At 37.0% G+C, this 20482-nt stretch overlaps 1 protein-coding gene across 1 annotated transcript; it reads left to right on the top strand.

Moving 5' to 3' along the window:
- The first annotated feature begins 924 nt into the window (after positions 1 to 924).
- Positions 925 to 19392, top strand: LOC100162132 (polycomb group protein Psc). Its single transcript, XM_001942937.5, has 9 exons — positions 925 to 1447; positions 5996 to 6119; positions 9664 to 9760; positions 9841 to 9993; positions 14941 to 15001; positions 15134 to 15232; positions 15766 to 15846; positions 15966 to 18268; positions 18956 to 19392. The coding sequence occupies exons 2-9, from the start codon at positions 6008 to 6010 to the stop codon at positions 19005 to 19007; spliced, it is 2958 nt and encodes a 985-aa protein (XP_001942972.2). The 5' UTR covers positions 925 to 1447; positions 5996 to 6007; the 3' UTR covers positions 19008 to 19392.
- Positions 19393 to 20482: the final 1090 nt, after the last annotated feature.

The following is a 20482-nucleotide window of genomic DNA, read 5'->3' as shown; positions in this document are numbered from 1 at the left end:
AACATCCGCATACAGGTCTGAGGTATGCAAATTGCACGGCAATAGAGTGAAAAATGTAATATAATATAAGGAAGCCATCAAACCAATATTATTAGTAGGTATACATATTATAGGTAATATATTATGCGCAGTCAATTCTGCAGTCCGTATTTAAATATATTATACATATTTCATGTAATTTCTATAGGCATTGAATGTACCTATAACAATGTAATATCATAATAAACGATTACGAAATAATACAATCGGAATCTTATTTCCCGGCGTACGCGCGTCGTCGGTGAGTGTATTCGACGAAACCAAAAAAAAAACCCCTAACGATTCGATATACAGCGTTCATTTTCCTCCTTCCACGCCATTAAATCCATCCCCGTCGCGCGCGCCCCATCGCTTCGGCCGAGTCGCCCAAGCGAGAGGGTGACGACCGCCGCCGCGATAGAGCTGCTGCAGCAGCGGTGGCGGCGACGCGCGCGCGAGGTGGCTGTCTGCGAAGGGGTGAGGCGGTCGGGGTGGCGCGGGTGGAGAGATGTGAAAAATCACATCTCTTCGGCGCTAAAAATATAGACACGCTGGCCGTACGCGGCGATCAAATGCGACGGTGGCGGCGGAGGGGTAAGTCGCACGCACGCACACCATTGACGGTATCCCCACCGCGAGCTGACGTCACGGCCGGCTTTACCATTGGGCACAGGCGTGGCGTCCGCGCTGCCGCCGCCGCCGCCCGCTCGGCCGTCCGGTGGAAAGGGGTTCGATAATGTACTACAACGATGCGTTTGACGGCGGAGCGGGGGCGGGATGACCCGACCGCCACCACCGCCGCCACCCACCGACCGTCCGTTGCCGCCGTCGTCGTTGCCGTCGTCGTCGTCGCCGCCGCCGCCGCCGCCGCCGGCAGTGGTCGCGCGCGTCGCCAGTCGCCGTCGAGAGTCGAGAGCCGCTATCCGTCCGTGCATGTAGTGCGTTGTGTAGCCGTCGTCGCTCCGCGAGTTTCGTAGTACGCTTACTCGTACGTAACATCTATATATATGTATGTACATGATATTTTTCACGCAGAGCGCTGTTCCGTTGTGCGCATGCGCACCGAATAACATACAATTTACTGACGGCCGTCGTAGTAGTGTGTGCGTGCGTGCGTGTGTGGTACAGTGTAGTGTGCACTGTTCGCGGTCCGTTTGTCGCGTACTTGTGCGTCCGTACGTCCGCCGCTGTGCTCCGTAGTTTTGTGCGTGTGTGAGCGCCGCGTAGCTTTTCGCGTGGTGGAAAGTGTAGTGTGCGCGCGCCCGCTACGTTGCCGCCGCCGCTTCGTCTACAGCTCGTCCAGCCCGCCCGGCAACGTTGCAATGTCACGCCGTTGAACGTCGCCGTGCGCTATATTGTACCTACCTGCGTATCATATAATATATTATATTATAATATTACAATAATATATTATTACAGTTGATAACAGGTAATATTTTTTGTTTTAAAGCTTTATTATTTTATTGTTTTAGTATTACACTGCAAGTTTTCATATAGGACTGTGTATTATAATAGGTATGCGGTATGACATTATATTATAATATTATTATGTGTGTACATGGCACGTCTTATCAATCGACCGGAATTCCGATCCACCGATTTATGTCGTCTCTCCCTCGATGACTCCGAATACACCCTCCGGAACGAGTATAGAGGGACGAGCGACTATTGTTATTGTATTTTTTACACTCATTTTGTATATTATGAACAAACGGAACCCTTTTTTTTTTCGGGGAAGGATAATATCTTCGTGTGGCCAAAGACCGTCCGCCTGGGTCGTCGTCGTTATCGATCGCTACGCCACCCGGCGAATACAAATACACGAAGGAAAAAAGGTCGCTCCACACTTGTTGCTCTAGGATGTCGTCGCACCCGGTGCCGGTCGTTCCGCGAGTGGGCGCTGTGCGCAAGTGTGCTGCCGCGGGTGCTACGATCAATAACGCGGCGGCCGATTTTTCCGGCGCGCGGGAAACTACAACGACAACGACGATACGCATCCTGTTGGTAACACTGCGATCGCACCATTCTCGTTGAATGCATCAAACGATTCAAATGCTGGAGACTTGATTCGACTACCCAACTGCAGGTGGAATTCGAAAGTTTACAACTTAGTCCGTTGAATGTTCGTTGGGGGGGGGGGGAGGTGAACAAACGGCGTGTACGAAACGAATTTCATATTTTGATAATATTTTTTGTATATGGGTGTGTTGAGCTTGGTCGTTCGGACGTGTTAGAGTCCGAACTCGAAAGTCGTCGAGTAGGAGTAACGGGGTACGGGTTGGTAGTCGTACAGAAAATTCACGAGCAGAAACGCGATCGTCGAGAATGAAGAAGAATGGATAACGTGAAAAAAACTGACGTTGTGGTTCCATGGGAACGACCGCCGTCATGGGTGTTGGTCACGGTTTATGTTATATTATGTTTATATATATATTATTACAATGCACTGCCACAGCAGTAGCCCAATCATCCCGATTGCGGAACGATGATAATAATATTAAAAGAATTCAAAACACCGTCCCTCTGCCGCGTGAACTGCAGCTGATGTCGGTCAACGCTTCGGCGGCGATCACACTACTCTACCATGCCCGTATATTGCAGCCCAAGTATATTATTATATTATATAATATTACTATCGTTATGATCATCGTCGCATTTTATCATAATATATGTGCCGTGTATACGGCTAGCGTCGAGTGTCGGGGACACATTGAACGTAATAATATAAAACAACACGACTTACGGTTTATTTTCAACCGCCAAAAACCGTTTGAGGTTGTTATATTATAGACGACGGGTTATCCGACCGTGCTTATTTGTAATTACGTTGCTATTTGTAAGTTTAACGGACCAAGACGTGCGCGGCGACGGGTATATTATAGTCGACGAAGGCGAGGTGTGGAGGGCGGCCGTCGATTAATAAACCGACGATTGGAATACATTAATGACGCAATACGATCTATCTGCTCGGTGGAGGTGGTAAAAGAAGGATAGGTGTATTTTTATTGTATATAGTACGGACGGCGTATATCACGCTCGGAACTATAGATATAATATATACAATATATACATAGTGCACTGGCAACCGATAATAAATCGCACGTGGCGCTCGGAGTACATAAATCGACGTCGTCGACTCTCTCCCCCCGACCGTCATATGTAGACCGCACGCCACAATATCGTTCCCGTGGGTTTCGTATATTATACTCTCATATGTTTCGGTTTTAAGTACACGTGTACATTATAATATTATAGACTGAGTGTATCGAAAATGTGCCCGCGTTGGACCGAACGGGAAACGGGAGTTACTTACATCAGCTGTTGAACGTCATAATAGGTACCTAAGTGTAGTAAGCCACTAGAGGTATATAATAAATAACGATTTATTGTACTCATGTATGACATATTTATATTATTACAATTTCTGATGTGGGTGGCTATAATTTTCGACCTAAAATCGTTTCGTTCATATTATGTACATGGTACATCGCATGGAAAGAACATGGTGTGATTGAAGAGCATATTATACTAGTTAAGTTACCAAAGTGGTTACAAACAATTAAGGTCATGGCATCCTCACCACTGATAATATTAAATAATAATAATATAGAATTTCATATAGAAATCATAAACCGTAACCACAACTGCATATAACCATTATGGTAAGTAGTAGACTCTTCGGTCACAGTATACCGTGTATATTAGGTATATGGATGTCCTATCCGCGTGTATATCTGGTCTGTGGCTATATGGTTACACCAAAACCTAACCTTATAGTAAACACACCATCATGTACCATGCGAACGATTGTCATGTTCACATTATCGTCACTCGTTAAGACGGCTGCGAGTATAATATAATATGGCGCGTAGATAACGCTTCAACTCTTATCGATCTTTCTAGTCACTTGACGTCGCCCGCCAGCCGCCAACCACGCAGTGGTGGTGACAATAACAGCGTGTGCGTTTAACGATGATTTATGTGCAGGCGGCGGGGGCGTTAGCGATTTTAGGTAAAACCAACTTTTCGGTGGGCTACCACCCCCTTCGGTAATGCGATTAAATAAAAGGCTATATAATAATACTTTTACTCTGCGACCCTATATACTCGGCGCCGTTGTCGTCGGCGGGGCGTTAATCCAATTTCGTTTTGTTTTTGTTGCTGCGGTGTGGTGGCAGAGGTGCGGAAGAGAATGAGAGGGCAAACGTAGAGTTAATATTTTCTATGGTTTTTATCCCTCAGCTAAAAAAAAAATTCAGGATAAACATACCCAGATGGATCCTAAATACTACGTAACTCTGCAATTTATATCGTTTTAATGTTATTAAAGAAATTAAATTACCTAGCACCTATACGACTAAACTGTATAGCTCTCTACAATCTAGTCTTTTATTTACGTTCTTATTTTTTTTTTTTGTAGGGATATAGCTACCTACCTACTTTCATATTATATTTCAAACAAAATCAAAGATTGAACGAACAATGTAATAACTAATCTATTATACATTTATACACTCTTCATGGCTATTGATTATGGATGTATCTATCATTTTTATTTTTATTCACCCTATTTGAACCATAGTCTTGACGATTATTAGGCATTTTTAAGTTTAAGAGTTAGAATAACTTGTTTTTATTATTATAATATTAAAAAATAATGACACATATCGATGTATAATATGGATGCAGAGTTGATCGTATTTTTGGTCACTTTGATAGATTGATCTAATAGCGATAATGTCAGATAAATGAACGGCATGGCATGTGTGTCTTATAAAATCCTTTTCGTAGACAAGGGTTGTAACTTATAAGTCTAAATGATATGTCAAAGGCAATTTTACTGATTTCTGTAGGTATTCAATATTTTGTTCCATCATTAAAATGGTTTTCGGTCAAAGCTCAGGAAATCGAGGGGAGACATTTCAAACTCCGGCTTGTGGTTTTTCAAGAACATAATGGTACAATGGAGACTAATTGTGTAAAATGAAAAGTTAGCCTATAATAACCTTTTTTTATTGGAGCCCATTTTTAAGGAAAAAAGATACACAATAAAGTTAAGAATGTATTACATTTTCTTTACGGCTCGTTAAACTATGTTTCTAAAACCACCGCTACTTGTGTTTTTCACTATACAGAATATCGTTTACACGTTTTAATGAAATGAATCATTGAAACCCCGTCGCGTTTGTTGACTCGCCACCATTCGTTATTTCGTTTCCCTGGGGTAACGCGAGTGTGTCTTTGTGTGTCTTACCACCACTATGAACACAAAGAGTGCGGAAAATCTTCCGCATTATATTCAGACGGATTTTTTTTTTTATCAAAGTGCTTTGATAAATTCATATTTTTGCGGAACCTAAGACATTTTTAATGGATGAAACTTTTACAACAAGTGCTAAAATAATGAGCATTTGAAATCAGTTTTATAAAAGTATTTCATAGGGTAGGTACTTGTCACTCGTCATTACTTTTCATTTAGGTTAACTGAAAATTCTGAGGAAAATTCTAATTAGGTAATAAGAAAATAGTGCATCTAAAATTTTAAAATTTTGAGTTCGTTGTTACTTTAAAATGGATTAGGTATAATACATTTTATACGTATACTTACAAAGATAATATTTAAAAAATATTCAGTTGTATACCTAACATTTTCTATCATTTATAATATTATACCTACTTACCAATTACAATTGATTTTTATCTGGTGACTTGTATATAGTTAAATAATAATAAAGGTGACTAACAATTTTCTCAGCAATAGATGTGATGTTATAATGAAGACTGGGCCATAGTCTACAATTTTACAATAGACTGGGGACGAAACCTTCGTATAACCGATAAACCATATGCCTTAAATTAATTTTAAAAGTCATCAAAAATATGATATAGGTTATTGTTTGGGCGTACAGTTCTAGTCACGAACGTGTCAAATTTGTTTAACAAAAATATTTATTCAGTTTTTTATCTTCCCTTGCAGAGAGTGACAGCCATGAAAGAAACAAGTCGGACTCTGGTGAAAAGCCTGAACCCGCATTTAGTATGTGTCCTATGCGCTGGCTACTATATCGACCCTACAACAATTGTCGAGTGCCTTCATTCATGTAAGTATTTTTTTTTCTTTCTTCTCAATATAATATATTATTATAATAAACTGTGGGAGCTTCTACTTGTAAATCATTCTCGGATGTTTTATATTTTAGATATACGCGCTGTGCGTATACCTACTTACAGAATAAAATATAAAATGCACAGGATTATGGCAAAAAGGGTTACCAAATTTATGCGTACACATTTGTGAGATTTAATGTACGCAGAGAGCTTGGCGGGCCCGGAAGGCGCGTGTTCATGAAATATTAGTTTATGTATATGAGCGCGTGTGCGTACGTATGTGTGTTGGAATAGCTCAGTCACTAATTGCCGACGATTAGCGAGGGCGGCGTCCTCGACATTACTATATTATGCATATATACGTGAGAAACGCATCGAAGTAAAATAATGGGTCAAATGCAAGCAATGCACGAATAGATTTCGAAATTTGATTTATTTTTTTACATTTACTATATTTATATTCAATTTATATTATTCATTATAATTATCTACGTTATTTTTTTTTTTTTTGGAGTGCGGATCCCTTCGTTTATGGGAAAAACTATCAAAGATACATGGTTTAATTGTTTCTTGTTATTATTGCGGAGTGTATCGATCTTTAACAAGTTCATAGTTATATAAAACGTTTCTGTAATAAAATAATAATTGCTTTACATAAGCTATATAATATAAATGACCGCAGTTCGTGTATTTTGTGATTTGCATAATGATCTATTAATTGTACCTAGCGTCACAACGGTCGTAATAAAATTAATTGGTTTTTAATATTATTCTCGTGACAAATTAACCGCGCGGTGCACCTAATATAATATTATATATTACCTAACGCTTTTCGCAGTGCTAATTTAAATACATTTGTATACAATATTATATACATCATAAACATACGGCTCTCAGCGAATCCTCGTCATTCGCATAATTATTCTCGTTTTACACAATACGCACAACTTTAGCGATGTCTATGTACTTGCGAGCTGTTTCAAAAAAAAAAAAAAACACTCCACTACGATATTCACGACTATAAGGTCAAATTCATGCAGTGCATAAATTAATTTCATTGTTGGTATAATGATGGTATCTATATGACGTATTCTACATGTACCAGGTATATTATTGTATATTCAACGGGAACGTACCTATAATATGTAATATATGATTTTTAATAACATCGGACGCTAAGGTAATGTTGGTAGGTAAAGTTGGTTCTGTTTTTCGTGTATGACAGTGAATAGTTATATTGTGTATGTAGGTAGTTAAGATCTTACATTCATTATAATGAATACATATTATATATATATAAATTATGTTTTCATGCGGCGAGGCAAAGGGTTATTATCGTTGTATTCGAGATTGCAGCGTTTACTTATAAATGATCAGCAGTTTTATTTATAACGTACTGTCGGCCGACCGCGGGGGAGGGGGAAAAGTAAATGAAAACAGTTGGGCTACAGTAATAAGCACAACGAAATTTCATTAACGCCGTCGCGGCGGCGGTCGCGGAGGACGTAGTGCAGCGCGGGCGGAGTATATTATAATGATAATATAATGTTAGCGGCCGTTGCTAATGATCGCGTTTCGTCGTTTGGCAACTGCAGGTGGAAAAAAATAAATGAAGATAATATATTTTCGGAATCTGTCGCTTTTTCAATTGATCGTCGTACCCCGCCAAGGTCATTTGCCCACGGTCCAACGATCTTCCGATCGTTCAACTGCGGCGTTGATGATAATATTATTTTATATTTTTGCTATAGGTACGTTTATCATTCTATACTACGCGCATTTAGATCCTCACAGTTTATTTCGCGCAGTTTTCCTTTCAATTTTTCCATCGATTTTCACACACATCGCGTATATAATTTATGTATCCCGACAACTATTCAGTATATGGTGCCCCCGGGTGTCGTGTAACGACATAACGACATAATACACATAGCCACATTATACTATCACAAACATAAAACAAAATATTGAATACGATAACAACGTCACCGGGTTGATGTGATTATTTCTATGGTAATCCACAAACGTATTTCCGTGTAGGTTGTCTGCTGTAATGCACGTAGTAATCTGTACCTACGCCTGTACCCGCGCGTCTAATCTTTAGTTATCGCGTGTGCGGACGTCGATCGTCAAGTACATTATAATATACCTACAACTCTAAAAAAAACCCCCAATATAGGGTGCTTACAAAATATGGGGGAAATTCTGAAAAAGTATACCGTGTGAAGTATAAGCAAGCCTATAGCCTACTATAGCACTTACAACCGTTGTGAGAGGGAGGTTAGCGAGTTTTTTGGGGTTGCCGGTAGATATAATAATATGGTGTGCTGTGTTATATCGATGATGCGGGCTATGGAAAATTGTATAGTTTTTATCAGTTCTTAGCTCGATGGCAACACCTCAACTGCAGAAGGCGTTTTGCATAACCGAATATGCGTCGTTAATGTATCTGATGGTGGGAGGGTTCACATCGAACATTAATAGAGAGGTGTTAGACACTTATATCCCCCCATCGAAAAACTCCCGAATCTCTTGTATACATTGGTCGGTGAATGGATCTTGAATATAAGCGGCAATGTTCTTTTTATGATTTTTAAAAATTCCTCTCATATTTATAATCGCCCTGTATAATATTATAGTAATATCTTTTCAACGCTCGTGACGGAACGATAGTCGCGTGTACGATGTGGTCACATGAACCGCGAGAGCGTGACCATAGCACAACGAATATTTTACATCATGTGTAAACCGCGATATACCATTGTAATTTGCTCTTCTCGACGTATCGATGTCACCGTCGTACTCACAATCCCCCCAGGATCGTGTCTCATATCACCCGAACTTCTCTGCTAGTCCATATGTCATCATAATATCGTAATTCAATAACCGTCACAAACGCAGTAGTTTGCACGTATTTTAATTATTGTCCTGTTAAATTTCTCGCTTCGAACAAACTCGTCACCGACGACCTGCGACCGTGCGTTCTGCTCAATGCTCGTCGTGACGAATAATATAATATTATAATGTATAGGTACAATACAATTATATACATTCGTATCATAGTATACCAAAGTGGTAGTATAATAATATCTTCGGGAACCTGGTCTCCGTCGACATCCGACAAGAGTGCATTTGGCAGATTTGGATAGTAGTGTACCCCGTCGTTTTGTCGATAAGTTGACAATTACCACGTTAAGTAGTACGACACTTGATTATAAACTAATTAGTAATTATCCAAGTATATTAGCAAGTGGGTATATTATGTTTTCACCAAACGACGATGTACAATAGTATTGCCGGGAGGGCGTGCAAGCCGGTTTCTAGAGGTATACCTTTTTAGGATGATTGTATATACACGAGGGTGTACCATATACATATGTATTATAGTATAAATATAGACGTTGCTCTCTATATATAAATAATGCTCTACCGTCAGTATTTTCATTATTATTGCTGTTAATGTACTGTTATTATTACTTCTCTTGTCGTTTGTAAAATTATACTTACAATATACTGATACTATTTGTTTTTTTACAGTTTGTCGGTCCTGCATCGTCAAGTACTTGGAAACAAGTCGGTTCTGCCCGATATGCGACGTGCAACTACACAAGACCCGTCCACTGTTGAGCATCAGGTATGAAACTTTATTATTATTGTGTGTGTTTACCGCTGTGGTTTTATAATAATATGTAATAACGTGGTTGGCGTTTGCAGACGGGACAAGATATTGGAACGACTTGTGTACAAAATCGTGCCCGGGCTACACGCCAAAGAGATGGCCCGTAGGGCCTTGCCGAACGTTGAATTGTATTTATCGCCGGACGACCTCATCAGTCTCGTATTGCAGTACCACGTCGAAGGCACTAGGTAAATATATTTTTCGTACAATCAATAAATCATAAAAAACACATTAAATAGAAAACTGAATCAATATAATATAATTGATGCAATAAAGATAATATTCTAAATACGATTTACCGTTTGGCTTTTACCGTGTTATGATTATTACATACTTCAGTTTTCAATAAATTATTACCCATGTAACATGGTAAACTACCTACGATTAGGAGTTATACACTCATTCATTTCTACTTTTTAATTGTAATTTTTCATTCATAAAAATGCTTTATAAAAAAGATTGTCGTTATATATATATAATATAATAGACGTCATGTATCAGATCCAATTATTGATCCATTGTATACTGGTCCAAAGCCAATAATCGTATGAATAAAGAATATAAATGGCTCAGAAGAATAATTGGGGTCGGTCTGATAATTTGACGTCTGTCAAAAACAATAAAAAATGTGGCCCAGGACATTTGCACCAACAGACATGACTGCTGTGAAAAATAACGATTACCGCCCACGTCCGTCCGTCGTTAGTACTGGAGGACTTTCACCGCGACGTGGTTTTGTGGTGCAGTTATAATTAAATATAATATTACATTATGGCATTATGCACATCTTGTAGTCTAGTATGGACAGAGTGCGAAGTTTGTGTACATCCCGGATGGCCGTAATTTTAAAATATCTTGATTTATACGATGAAAAACTACTATTTTTATCTAAAACTTTGAATCAAATAAAAATAATTACCGCGATTAAGACTATAAAAATACAGATTATACGCTTTCTTTATTGGTTCGTTTATGCTTAATAATATTAATATAATTATATTTACAGTTTGGAACTATAAATTATTTATAGAATATTTCGTAAATATTTTATTTTGTGACTGTACCTATGTAATGTACAATATCTGGAGAAATTATCGTAATTGTACATATCATTATTGCAACGACATTTTTATTTTTTATTGAGTAGTAACGGTCAATCATAAATATTTCGATAGTCTACTTTAGTTTCTTAACAGACATTAAATATTAAGCAATTATATGCAATTTGTACATGAAAATCATATATGACGCGGCGCCCGTTATTGTGTCGTTGAATAATATTTTTTTGTAGGATATAAAATACAACTAAGTCCATACAATAATACGTTTTTTAACGATAACATAAAAAAGTCGAGAATTTAATTTAGTAACGGAATAACTAATATTTAATAAGGAAAAATAAATGCTGACAATAGATCAGATACAAGTTGAATCTATAGCCTACAGTGGTACTAAAGTACCCATGTGATTAATAATTAAATCAAATATTTTTCTTAATTTTCTTAGACTTTACTCTATCGGTACCTATTTGAATTTATATTTATGTTATACTGACGGATCACGAATACAATATTGTTTTCACTGTAAGTGTCATAATCAAAATTATATTTTCTAGAAAAGTTCATAGTAAATACTTTCGTCCAAATACCTATGCTATTAAAATGCATTAACAAGTGCATGACTGTATCGTCGCACAGTATTGCAATGACAGATCTTTATGAGTTCGTACATTGAACAATAACGCAATTAATAGGTAGTAAAATAGTAAATACCATACGTCATGTATTTATATAATAAATAATATCGATATTCATCGCTGTGTTCTTCTCCTATCACGTACGATATCCCATCACTATTCCTTATAGAATAAATTATGGTTGCTGCGAGTATAGTATGTGGCTGGATTTTATTTTGAGCAGGGTTTTTATCAAACACGGATCGTGGATGGTGGACTCTTTCACCCCTCCATAGCATAGCCTAATCTCAATCAGTGAATTTAGACATCTAATTATATTAAACTTATGAGAGCTATGGGAAGTTACATATATATATTATATACACATCGATATATACAATTTCTTTAATTTGATATTTTTGTTGTGCATATTATTATTTTTTTGAAACAGAAATTTATTAACTAATAAACATATAACAGTTGAACAGTTTATCTGATATCTTGACCAAAACGTCTGCGATTTTACAGAAGAGAATAACCGTACAACTCTGATTTCAAACTTACATTAAAGTTATGATAAGTCTATTTGATTTTTAGAGTAGGTACCTATACATAAGTACAAAACTACAATAGGTATTTTCGTTTTTGTACATAAAATATTATCCAGTCGATTGTCCAACCATTAAAGGGGACTATAAAAGAACATTATTTTTTGCTATAATTATTGCTCTCATTATTTGGATTTTTGATAACGGATACTGTCCAATTAAAATTAAAACGTAAAACGGGATATTTGTTTGGGATAAAAAAAAATAATAATACCAATGCATAATTAATTCGTGAGGGTTTTCGTATTTTGAAGATGACGTGATCGTTTCTGTAACTGACTATTTAGGAACATAAACAAAAACAACAAAAAAGAAGAAAAATGATTGAAAAAAAAAAAAATATGCATGTTGGTAAAGGGTCTTTTATGCTCGTTCGTACTGTGACCGCAAAGTATAGGAAACACAAAGGAGGGGAAAAAACGTACGCAAACCGCGTGCACTGTCAAACGGAGCGTGTCATGAGTGAATCGGTGCCCACAACAAACCTCGTATATATACGTACATAATATCTATAATAAACATAATTTACAACAATAAACGTTTTTCTCGCGCTGGTCGAGGGTCAAGTGGCGCGTGACTTGTATAGGGATGTTTATACTTTTTCCTGCAGTTCATGCAATAACAAGGGTGTCCATAATTTCCGTCGATATTTCAATTTGCGTGTAAATTGAAATAGGAAAACTACAATTCCCCACACAACTGCTGCAGTCGTTGTTCTTTCGGAAGCTGTTTTTTAAACGTTTCTCAAATAATATGGGTCAAGATTATTTTTATGCAGCATTCAATTGACAGATTTAAATTCATTAATGTTGTTATTAACTTTTGTTATAATATAGCACATTTTATCAAATCAGACGTTACAAGCTTCCGATGCCTTTAATGACTAACATTGGTCAGCTTACAATAGTAAGCTTGAATTTATAAAAAAAAAATAAAAAATATTTCGAATTCAAACGCGCAGTAAGGGTTTTCTTTTGCAAGTATTGTTCATTAAATGTGACTTCCCGGCTAATCGTATTGAGTTTTTTATTTGTTACGCTTCGACAACTGTCTGTATAATATTGAATCACGGCGAACGACACGTACTTGGTGTATTGAGGTCGTCGCGTATTACGGTGGCCGCGAATGGCCTAAAACTAATCGTTGACTTCTTGCTGTATGGACATTATTTAGGACGAATAGTTAGTATGTTTTGATGGAATTTAAAAGGTTGTCTTAGTACACGCGATTAGGTGCAAATATTACGTGATAAGTTTTGGAGGTTGGCCAGATAAAAAAGCTAAAATACGCAATAACTAGTCCATTGCCAAATGCATATTTATATGGTCTATAAATTGTTGACTTCATTTTAAATCCATCAATCGAACTTAAAGTGTAAATAGCGATTGTAATTATACTCTTGTGAATAAAAATAATGTTTCTACTGAGTTTCATATCTGAAATTTTCTATACGTAATTATATCATCTATAATTTAAAGATTTAGGTACAAAAGGTACCTGATATCTATTTTAAATAATATGATTGTCGTCATGTTTTACATATACGTATAATTGCAAACGTCTGAAGTACTGGATGTCCTGTAAATATAGTTGACCAAGTTTTACATGGGTTTACATTGAATTAGGTTAATAATTATTAAGTTATAAATTATTAACATCATTTTAGTCAACTATTTAGCGAATACTCTTTATTTATGGTACATTCATTAATTTTTTTAATGTCTCATCAACATCATCTTGATAGTATTTGTGTGTATTATACCGTGTGTCCACACTTCAACGGTTTCTACTTTTGATCCTGTCAGAGTATTTTTGTGTCAGATTTTGAATTAAAAATGTGAAAAAAGTATAGTAGACAGTATAGTGGTATTAAACTGATACGGATATATGCGTTTTGATTAAAAGTCTTCCAACCCTCTGGGAGCTGTTTTTAAACTCGAACACATCGCCCCTCTGACGTCGATGTCAGCAATTTATGTGCTGAGGGGTTACTGTGTGTGTATAAAAAATATATATATATATATATAATATATTCTGGACGAAACATATTGGGCTTACGTTATTAAACAAATATGTATTTATTCCTAGTGGAACGTTGTGCCAACGTTAGTGATGATAAACGTTTGTTATTTATCGGGTCCGGAACAGTAGTCTTGCAGTTAGATTAATACCTAGATCTAATGTACCGATAAATATTTATTTTTTTATTAACAACGTTTTTATTCCTTTTAGTTATGCAATTACGCGTCGATTTTTTTTATTATTGTCATTTATAATATTACCTATATACTCAGTCCGAATTATGATACCTAAATTATGTTTTAATGATAGAAATTCAAAAAACAATGTATGCAGGTATGTGATGATAATACTGAATACTGTGTTGTTTTCTTTTTCTATTATGAGACCGGTTCGATGGGCGAGTAGTATTATAGTAATTTATACATATCGTCATGCCTCGACAAATAATGCAGTGTTCATACTTCGTGTCTACTTACCTACTTGTTTGGTTAAATGAAAACTAATCTGTTAAGTGGTTAATATGGACTAGTAGTGCGATTGGTACACACAAGTTATTTTTGACAAAGGAAACGAAAATTTCGTTCGTGCGTAAAAAACCGGAAATGCAATAAAAGCAGCGGTCGCGGGTAGTCAACTGAAATCTTCAACCCTAGTCTTGTTATTGATAAGCCCGTGGGTTATCGTAGTATATAGTAACTGTCCTAAACCCCCAAGGGATAAATGGCTGGTCGTTTGTAACATCAAAATTACAGGTTTCGCCCCTCGACACGTCGTGTTTTCAAAACTAAAAACAAATCCATTTTCATTTTTATCTTATTTTTTTATTACAGTTCCCAAACAATGAATGTCGAAGAGAACGAGACCAATAATGCAGTGAACCAAAATTTAAAGGTGAATAAATTGATTTGTAATGTAGTGCCATTATTTACGAAGGTCGTGATTTATATTATTTTGGATGGGTTTATTTTTTACTTTTTTCTAATGAGTACCTATCGTTAAATACATTTTATATTTATTTGACAGGCTACTCACAAAAAATTCCTCAAATGTCCAGCTGCTGTTACTGTGGAACACCTGAAGAAGTTTTTAATACTGAAATACAATTTAACCGAACAACATCAGGTAATTAATTTATACATATTACATATTAATTATTTATCTATTTAAAAATCAATTTAAAAGTAAATTGTGAGTATATAGTCAACATTGTGCATACTACTTCCTTGAATGTCACATGTGAGGATACTAACTATCTACTAATTTCATGGATACAGTCACTGTAACTTATCCAATGTCCACGTAATATATTTAATTATGAACATTTTAATTATTACTGTATTTACATAATTAAATTTAAATATATAATATCAAAATTATAAATTTTCCGTGGAGTCATAAAATTATGGTAAATATTTCTTAATAATAAAAAACAGCCACCTAAATACTTAATTTCCTTCATTTATATTTATCCATAACAGTAATTGAAAAATAGTGAGCAAAGTTCATTTTATTATTTACAATAAATTTAATTTAAGTAGCCTATATGCTGTTGTGTAGGTGAGAAAAATTCATATAAATCAAGTCTTGAGTGTTTGTAAACAAATTAATATAATTTTAAAGATAAATTATTGGAATTTGTTAAATTTATGTTACAGGTTGACATTTTTCATGCTTCTGAAAATTTGTCCGATGATTTATCTTTAATAGACATTGCCTACTGCTTCGAATGGAAACAGGTAATTTATAATTATAGTTAATAATTTGTATTTAAACGTCTTATCAAGTTTTGACTTATGTCGGTTTGGTTTTTCAATATTGAATTCCATAGTTAAATAGTTTCATTAATTATTTTCAGACCTCACCGATGGAATTATGTTTCCAAATCCTAGAAAAATCTACTATTGCTGTTCCAATGACAGAAGAAGTAGAGTTGGTCGAGGACGTTGATATGGACGAAGATAGTCATAGTGTAGCCTCGTCTTCTTTACCTTTTTTGTCATCCAAAAGTATTTCTGAAAGCGATGATGCTTCAAATACAAGTTTGGATTCAAAGCCTTTATTTGAGAGACTGGAGTCAGAAAAGATTTACCGAAAGAGAAAGCGAAATCGAGTGATCTCTGATGAAGAACCAGAACCAAAGAAGAGTCTGTTTGACAGTCTCCTACAAAGTACCACAAATAATAATGAAAACGAGGATAAGGATTTTCAAGAGTCAGATGAAGATTATTCTAAGTATGAAAAAGATATCGAAGAGATCATCGAAGAAGACGACGATGATGACATCGGTCGTTTAAGGATATCATCAAATATGTCTGAAGATGAAGTAAATAATGACGAAACGACTAGTCAGATGTTTGTCATCGATGAAGCAATTGAAGAAATCCTTGAAGAAGAAAAATGCGAAAAAGTAATCAAGGAAAAGCACTGGAAACCAGAAGGACGAAATAAGAGAAAGAGTAAGAAGGCAAAACACCATCATCATCACAAACGGAGACTGTCGCAATCACCTCCTCCCTCGGCTACCATCGTACACTCACCTGATAGAGATATAATGAAGCTGAAGGTAAAACTGAACACATTGCCAGGGTATCGACACAAGGACGATAAACATCATAGGCATGCCAAACATTACAACGGTAGCGCGTCGTCAGCATCATCAATTGTGTCATCTCCAGGCAGGTCTTCTTACAAAGAAGACGACTCTGTACTATCAGAACAATCTTGCGACAGTGTTGCGTTACCTAAAAAATCTCGAGAAGAAATTAAATTACCGGATGAAAAGCAGCATGTCGGAGATGTTCGAAAATCTCAAATGTCTCGATCTTCTCCACAGGCCGTAGTCGAATCTCCCAGGTGTGAGACTTTGGCTACAGAACCACCGCAACAAGTTCGAGCTGTACGATCCAAACCCAAACATACCGTCGAACAGCAATCCAACAACGAACCGTCACACAAAATGATCATAATGCCTCCATCGTCAATCACAGTCAGCATAATAACGGCTGAAGAAAAGTTGAAGATGGAAAAAGACAAGACACTCATGTTAACGGGTAATCACGATTTCGAAAACAAACGACCATCGTTGGAAATTGTGCGTGTAAACGGTCCTCCCACTACTCCTCCAATAGCCATCGAAGTTCCCAAATCCAGCCCCAAGCCCAAAGAACAGCACGAAGAACAACCCGCACCACCTAGGCCGAAGACCAAGAAGCCCGTGCCCGCGGTTATTCCCATAAAATCTGCTAAACCGTCGATAACCATCACACCGCAAAGTCGAAGTCCTAGCAGCATCAACAACAACAATAACAACAACAACAATGGTAACAGCAATGGTACAAAACTTGAAGAAAATAAGACTAGCGTGACGATCTCTCTGGAAAATGGATCTCACAACGACTCGGCGTTAGATTTGTCCGGAAAATCGTCCAGGAAAGACGGTGGACCACAGTATAACACAGTCAACAAAAACAATATCAACAGTAACAACAACAACAACAAAGGTATATCGTCTTCACACGCAAACGGTGGTGGTGGCCAATACGAGCCTCCAGGCATGAGGAACTTGATGACGCTTTCGGACACTGCGGTACATATTAGAAACATGATGTCTACTTCGCCGTCGTCTAGTAAGGAACAACAACAGCAGCAGGACGTGAAAAAACGGTACGGCAACCACCACCACAGTAACAACAACAACATTAACCATGGCGGAAACGGTTCGTGTTCGCCGAAACGTCACAACGGAAACGTACCGCTCCGGATTCCCGTACCACCAACTTCCGGTTCGTTCGCCAAGTCGTCCGCCGCCGCCTCTCAGAACAAACCGGTAAAAGTGTCGGTGGCATCTCGCGCTTCCGACACAAAACCCAAACATGGGCCACCCAACCAAGCCGTCCGGCACATTCCGAACCCGTCAGTGCTGTTATTTCGGCACCATCAACAGCAGCACCTGGCGCAGTTTGCGGCAGCCGCCGCCAATGCTGCGGCCGCCAACAGCAACAAGAGACCAAACCCACCAGTGTCGGCCGCGTCCCGGATACCACCGCACCCGATGCCGGCCGCCATACCACTGCACACCATCCGGAAAATGGAGAACCTGACCAAAAACATCGAAAAAGTCGCAGCAGGGCTATCGGTCAAGGCCAACGCGCTTTACAAGTAATGTGAAAACCGTTTATATATTTTTATTTTATTACTTTTATTTTCAATTCTTCTTCTACGTCTTCTGCTACCTACTTTACCTTTCAAATAATAAAAGGCATCTATTATCGTATAGGCCACATCATCTAGATGAGTTTTTATCGCCATTATTTTTTCCCCGCAAAAGTCAATTGACGATCGGTGGTAGACTGCGTTCTTGAAATTCGTGTAGTGTTTTTAGCGTGAGATTTTCGTGTCTTCTTTTTTCATCTTATTCCGACAAAATAAAAACACTGTTATTAGCACATTCCTATAATATAATATAACGTCTCCGAAGACGTGACTAGCCTGTTCCCGTACAAAGCAATGCGTAGGTATGTACGTGTCCACGTCTTGATACGTTGTTGTTGATCGATCTCTGTGCAAAATAACAATAATTCCGTTACTATTTGGTTGGATTGATTTTTCGGGTTTAAATAATTCCGTGACTAGTAATAAATGTTGTTAGGTTACTCACGAATATTACATTATATCGCTATTACGAAAACTGCTTTCGTGTACGCCGTCTACTATTGAAAAACAATAAAGCCAATACTTAGTTTTATCAGAAAAGATGCCTTAATAAATAGTTAGGTATATGCCTATTCTTTTTAAATGCATTTTCTATACCACGGTTATATTTCAATGGTGTGTAATATTTAATAGGCAAAATTTCATCGAGAACGGCGGACGTGCACGCTTAGAACTCCCGAGTTGAAGTACTATAAATGCTACATTCAGTGGCAGTACCACCTACCGGTGAATTATTAGTTTTATTAGTTTTATTATTATATTACTATTATTTATTATTATTTTTATTATAATGTTTTAAGTCTATTGTAAACAAACTATATTTTTCCGTTGTCGGGCTGGACTGACAATGCGCCGGGCAAATTGCAATATCCACTGATGTTTATTATTATTTTTTGTTTTCTTATTTATTAACTAATTTATTATTAATCCACTGCGTTGTTGAAGACGACCCATTATTATTAGGAGGATTGTACAAACGTTTAAATAATATTTTTCAAGGGGTGGATATGACCCCTTACATTGTAAATGTATATTATATTTTATTGTGGTTTTATCATTTAACTGGTAGATGTAGACTGATTTTAATTAAGAACATTTTTTTATGTTAATAAAAACGTAAAATAGCGTTTACTTTACCTATGTACATATGTATAATATTTATAGTTAAATTAATAAAATATTGTTTTACTCGTATTATTATAATACATATAGACGAGTTAGATTAAATTATAATACATACTTATATTAAGTCGTAATACTATTTGGATACAATATATTTTATAATTACTGTAGTCGTGTCCACGATAATTTTAATAATTATTTATGTACTATTTTTAGCATTAAGTATACAATAGTTATGTATTATTGTGTGTAAATAATATTAAATACAATTGATTTTCTTTGTTATTACGGCGCGTTGTATACATCGATTCTACCCTTCTTTAATTTTCCACTTTTCCGCTCATTAATACTTTCAATAATCTAAACCTAGAACCTGACGCACAATCTATATGTTGGTGCAAGTAATACCAATGATTATAATTTATAAATACTATAAGTACCTATTTATAATCAATAGTAATACTATCGTGGTTCCCGCCTAGGTTGTGATAACACATGAAAAAAAGACAGGTACCTACGTCCCCTGAGGGATCGCCCACTCCGTAGGTCGTGAGATGTTCTGTTTTTGCTAATGGATAAATACATTTCATAAATTTTGTTAATTGTTAAAAGCGGACAGCGGTATTCAAGACTAAAATTTGTTTCCCCCCCCCCCCCCCCCATGGAATTGACATGAAGACGCCCCGAAACATTACCCACCACCACCATCGTCTTATATGAGACATGCGACGGTACACCTACGCGCGCCACCGCCGCTGTCCGAAATGCTGCCCGTTTATGATAACAATCGCAACCGATATAAATGTCGACAAATAAGCCTCTACTGCTTGCCCAAGTCGAATGGAGGAAAAACATCTTCAGTTGACGAAATAAACGACTCCCAAATAGGTACAACCCGTTACCGATATCTTTACCCGTACGATCTGTTTTTCCCATTTTTGCAGTGTTGGAATCTCCGCGTGTCATAGAATCACGGACGAACAAAACAATAATATTCGTTCATTTTCGCAAACATAATATGATGAGCACCCGCTGAAG

Source organism: Acyrthosiphon pisum, chromosome A2, assembly GCF_005508785.2.
Source record: "Acyrthosiphon pisum isolate AL4f chromosome A2, pea_aphid_22Mar2018_4r6ur, whole genome shotgun sequence".
NCBI lineage: Eukaryota > Metazoa > Arthropoda > Insecta > Hemiptera > Aphididae > Acyrthosiphon > Acyrthosiphon pisum.
The sequence above is the reverse complement of the archived record's forward strand: the minus strand, read 5'-3'. Positions and strand labels throughout refer to the sequence as shown.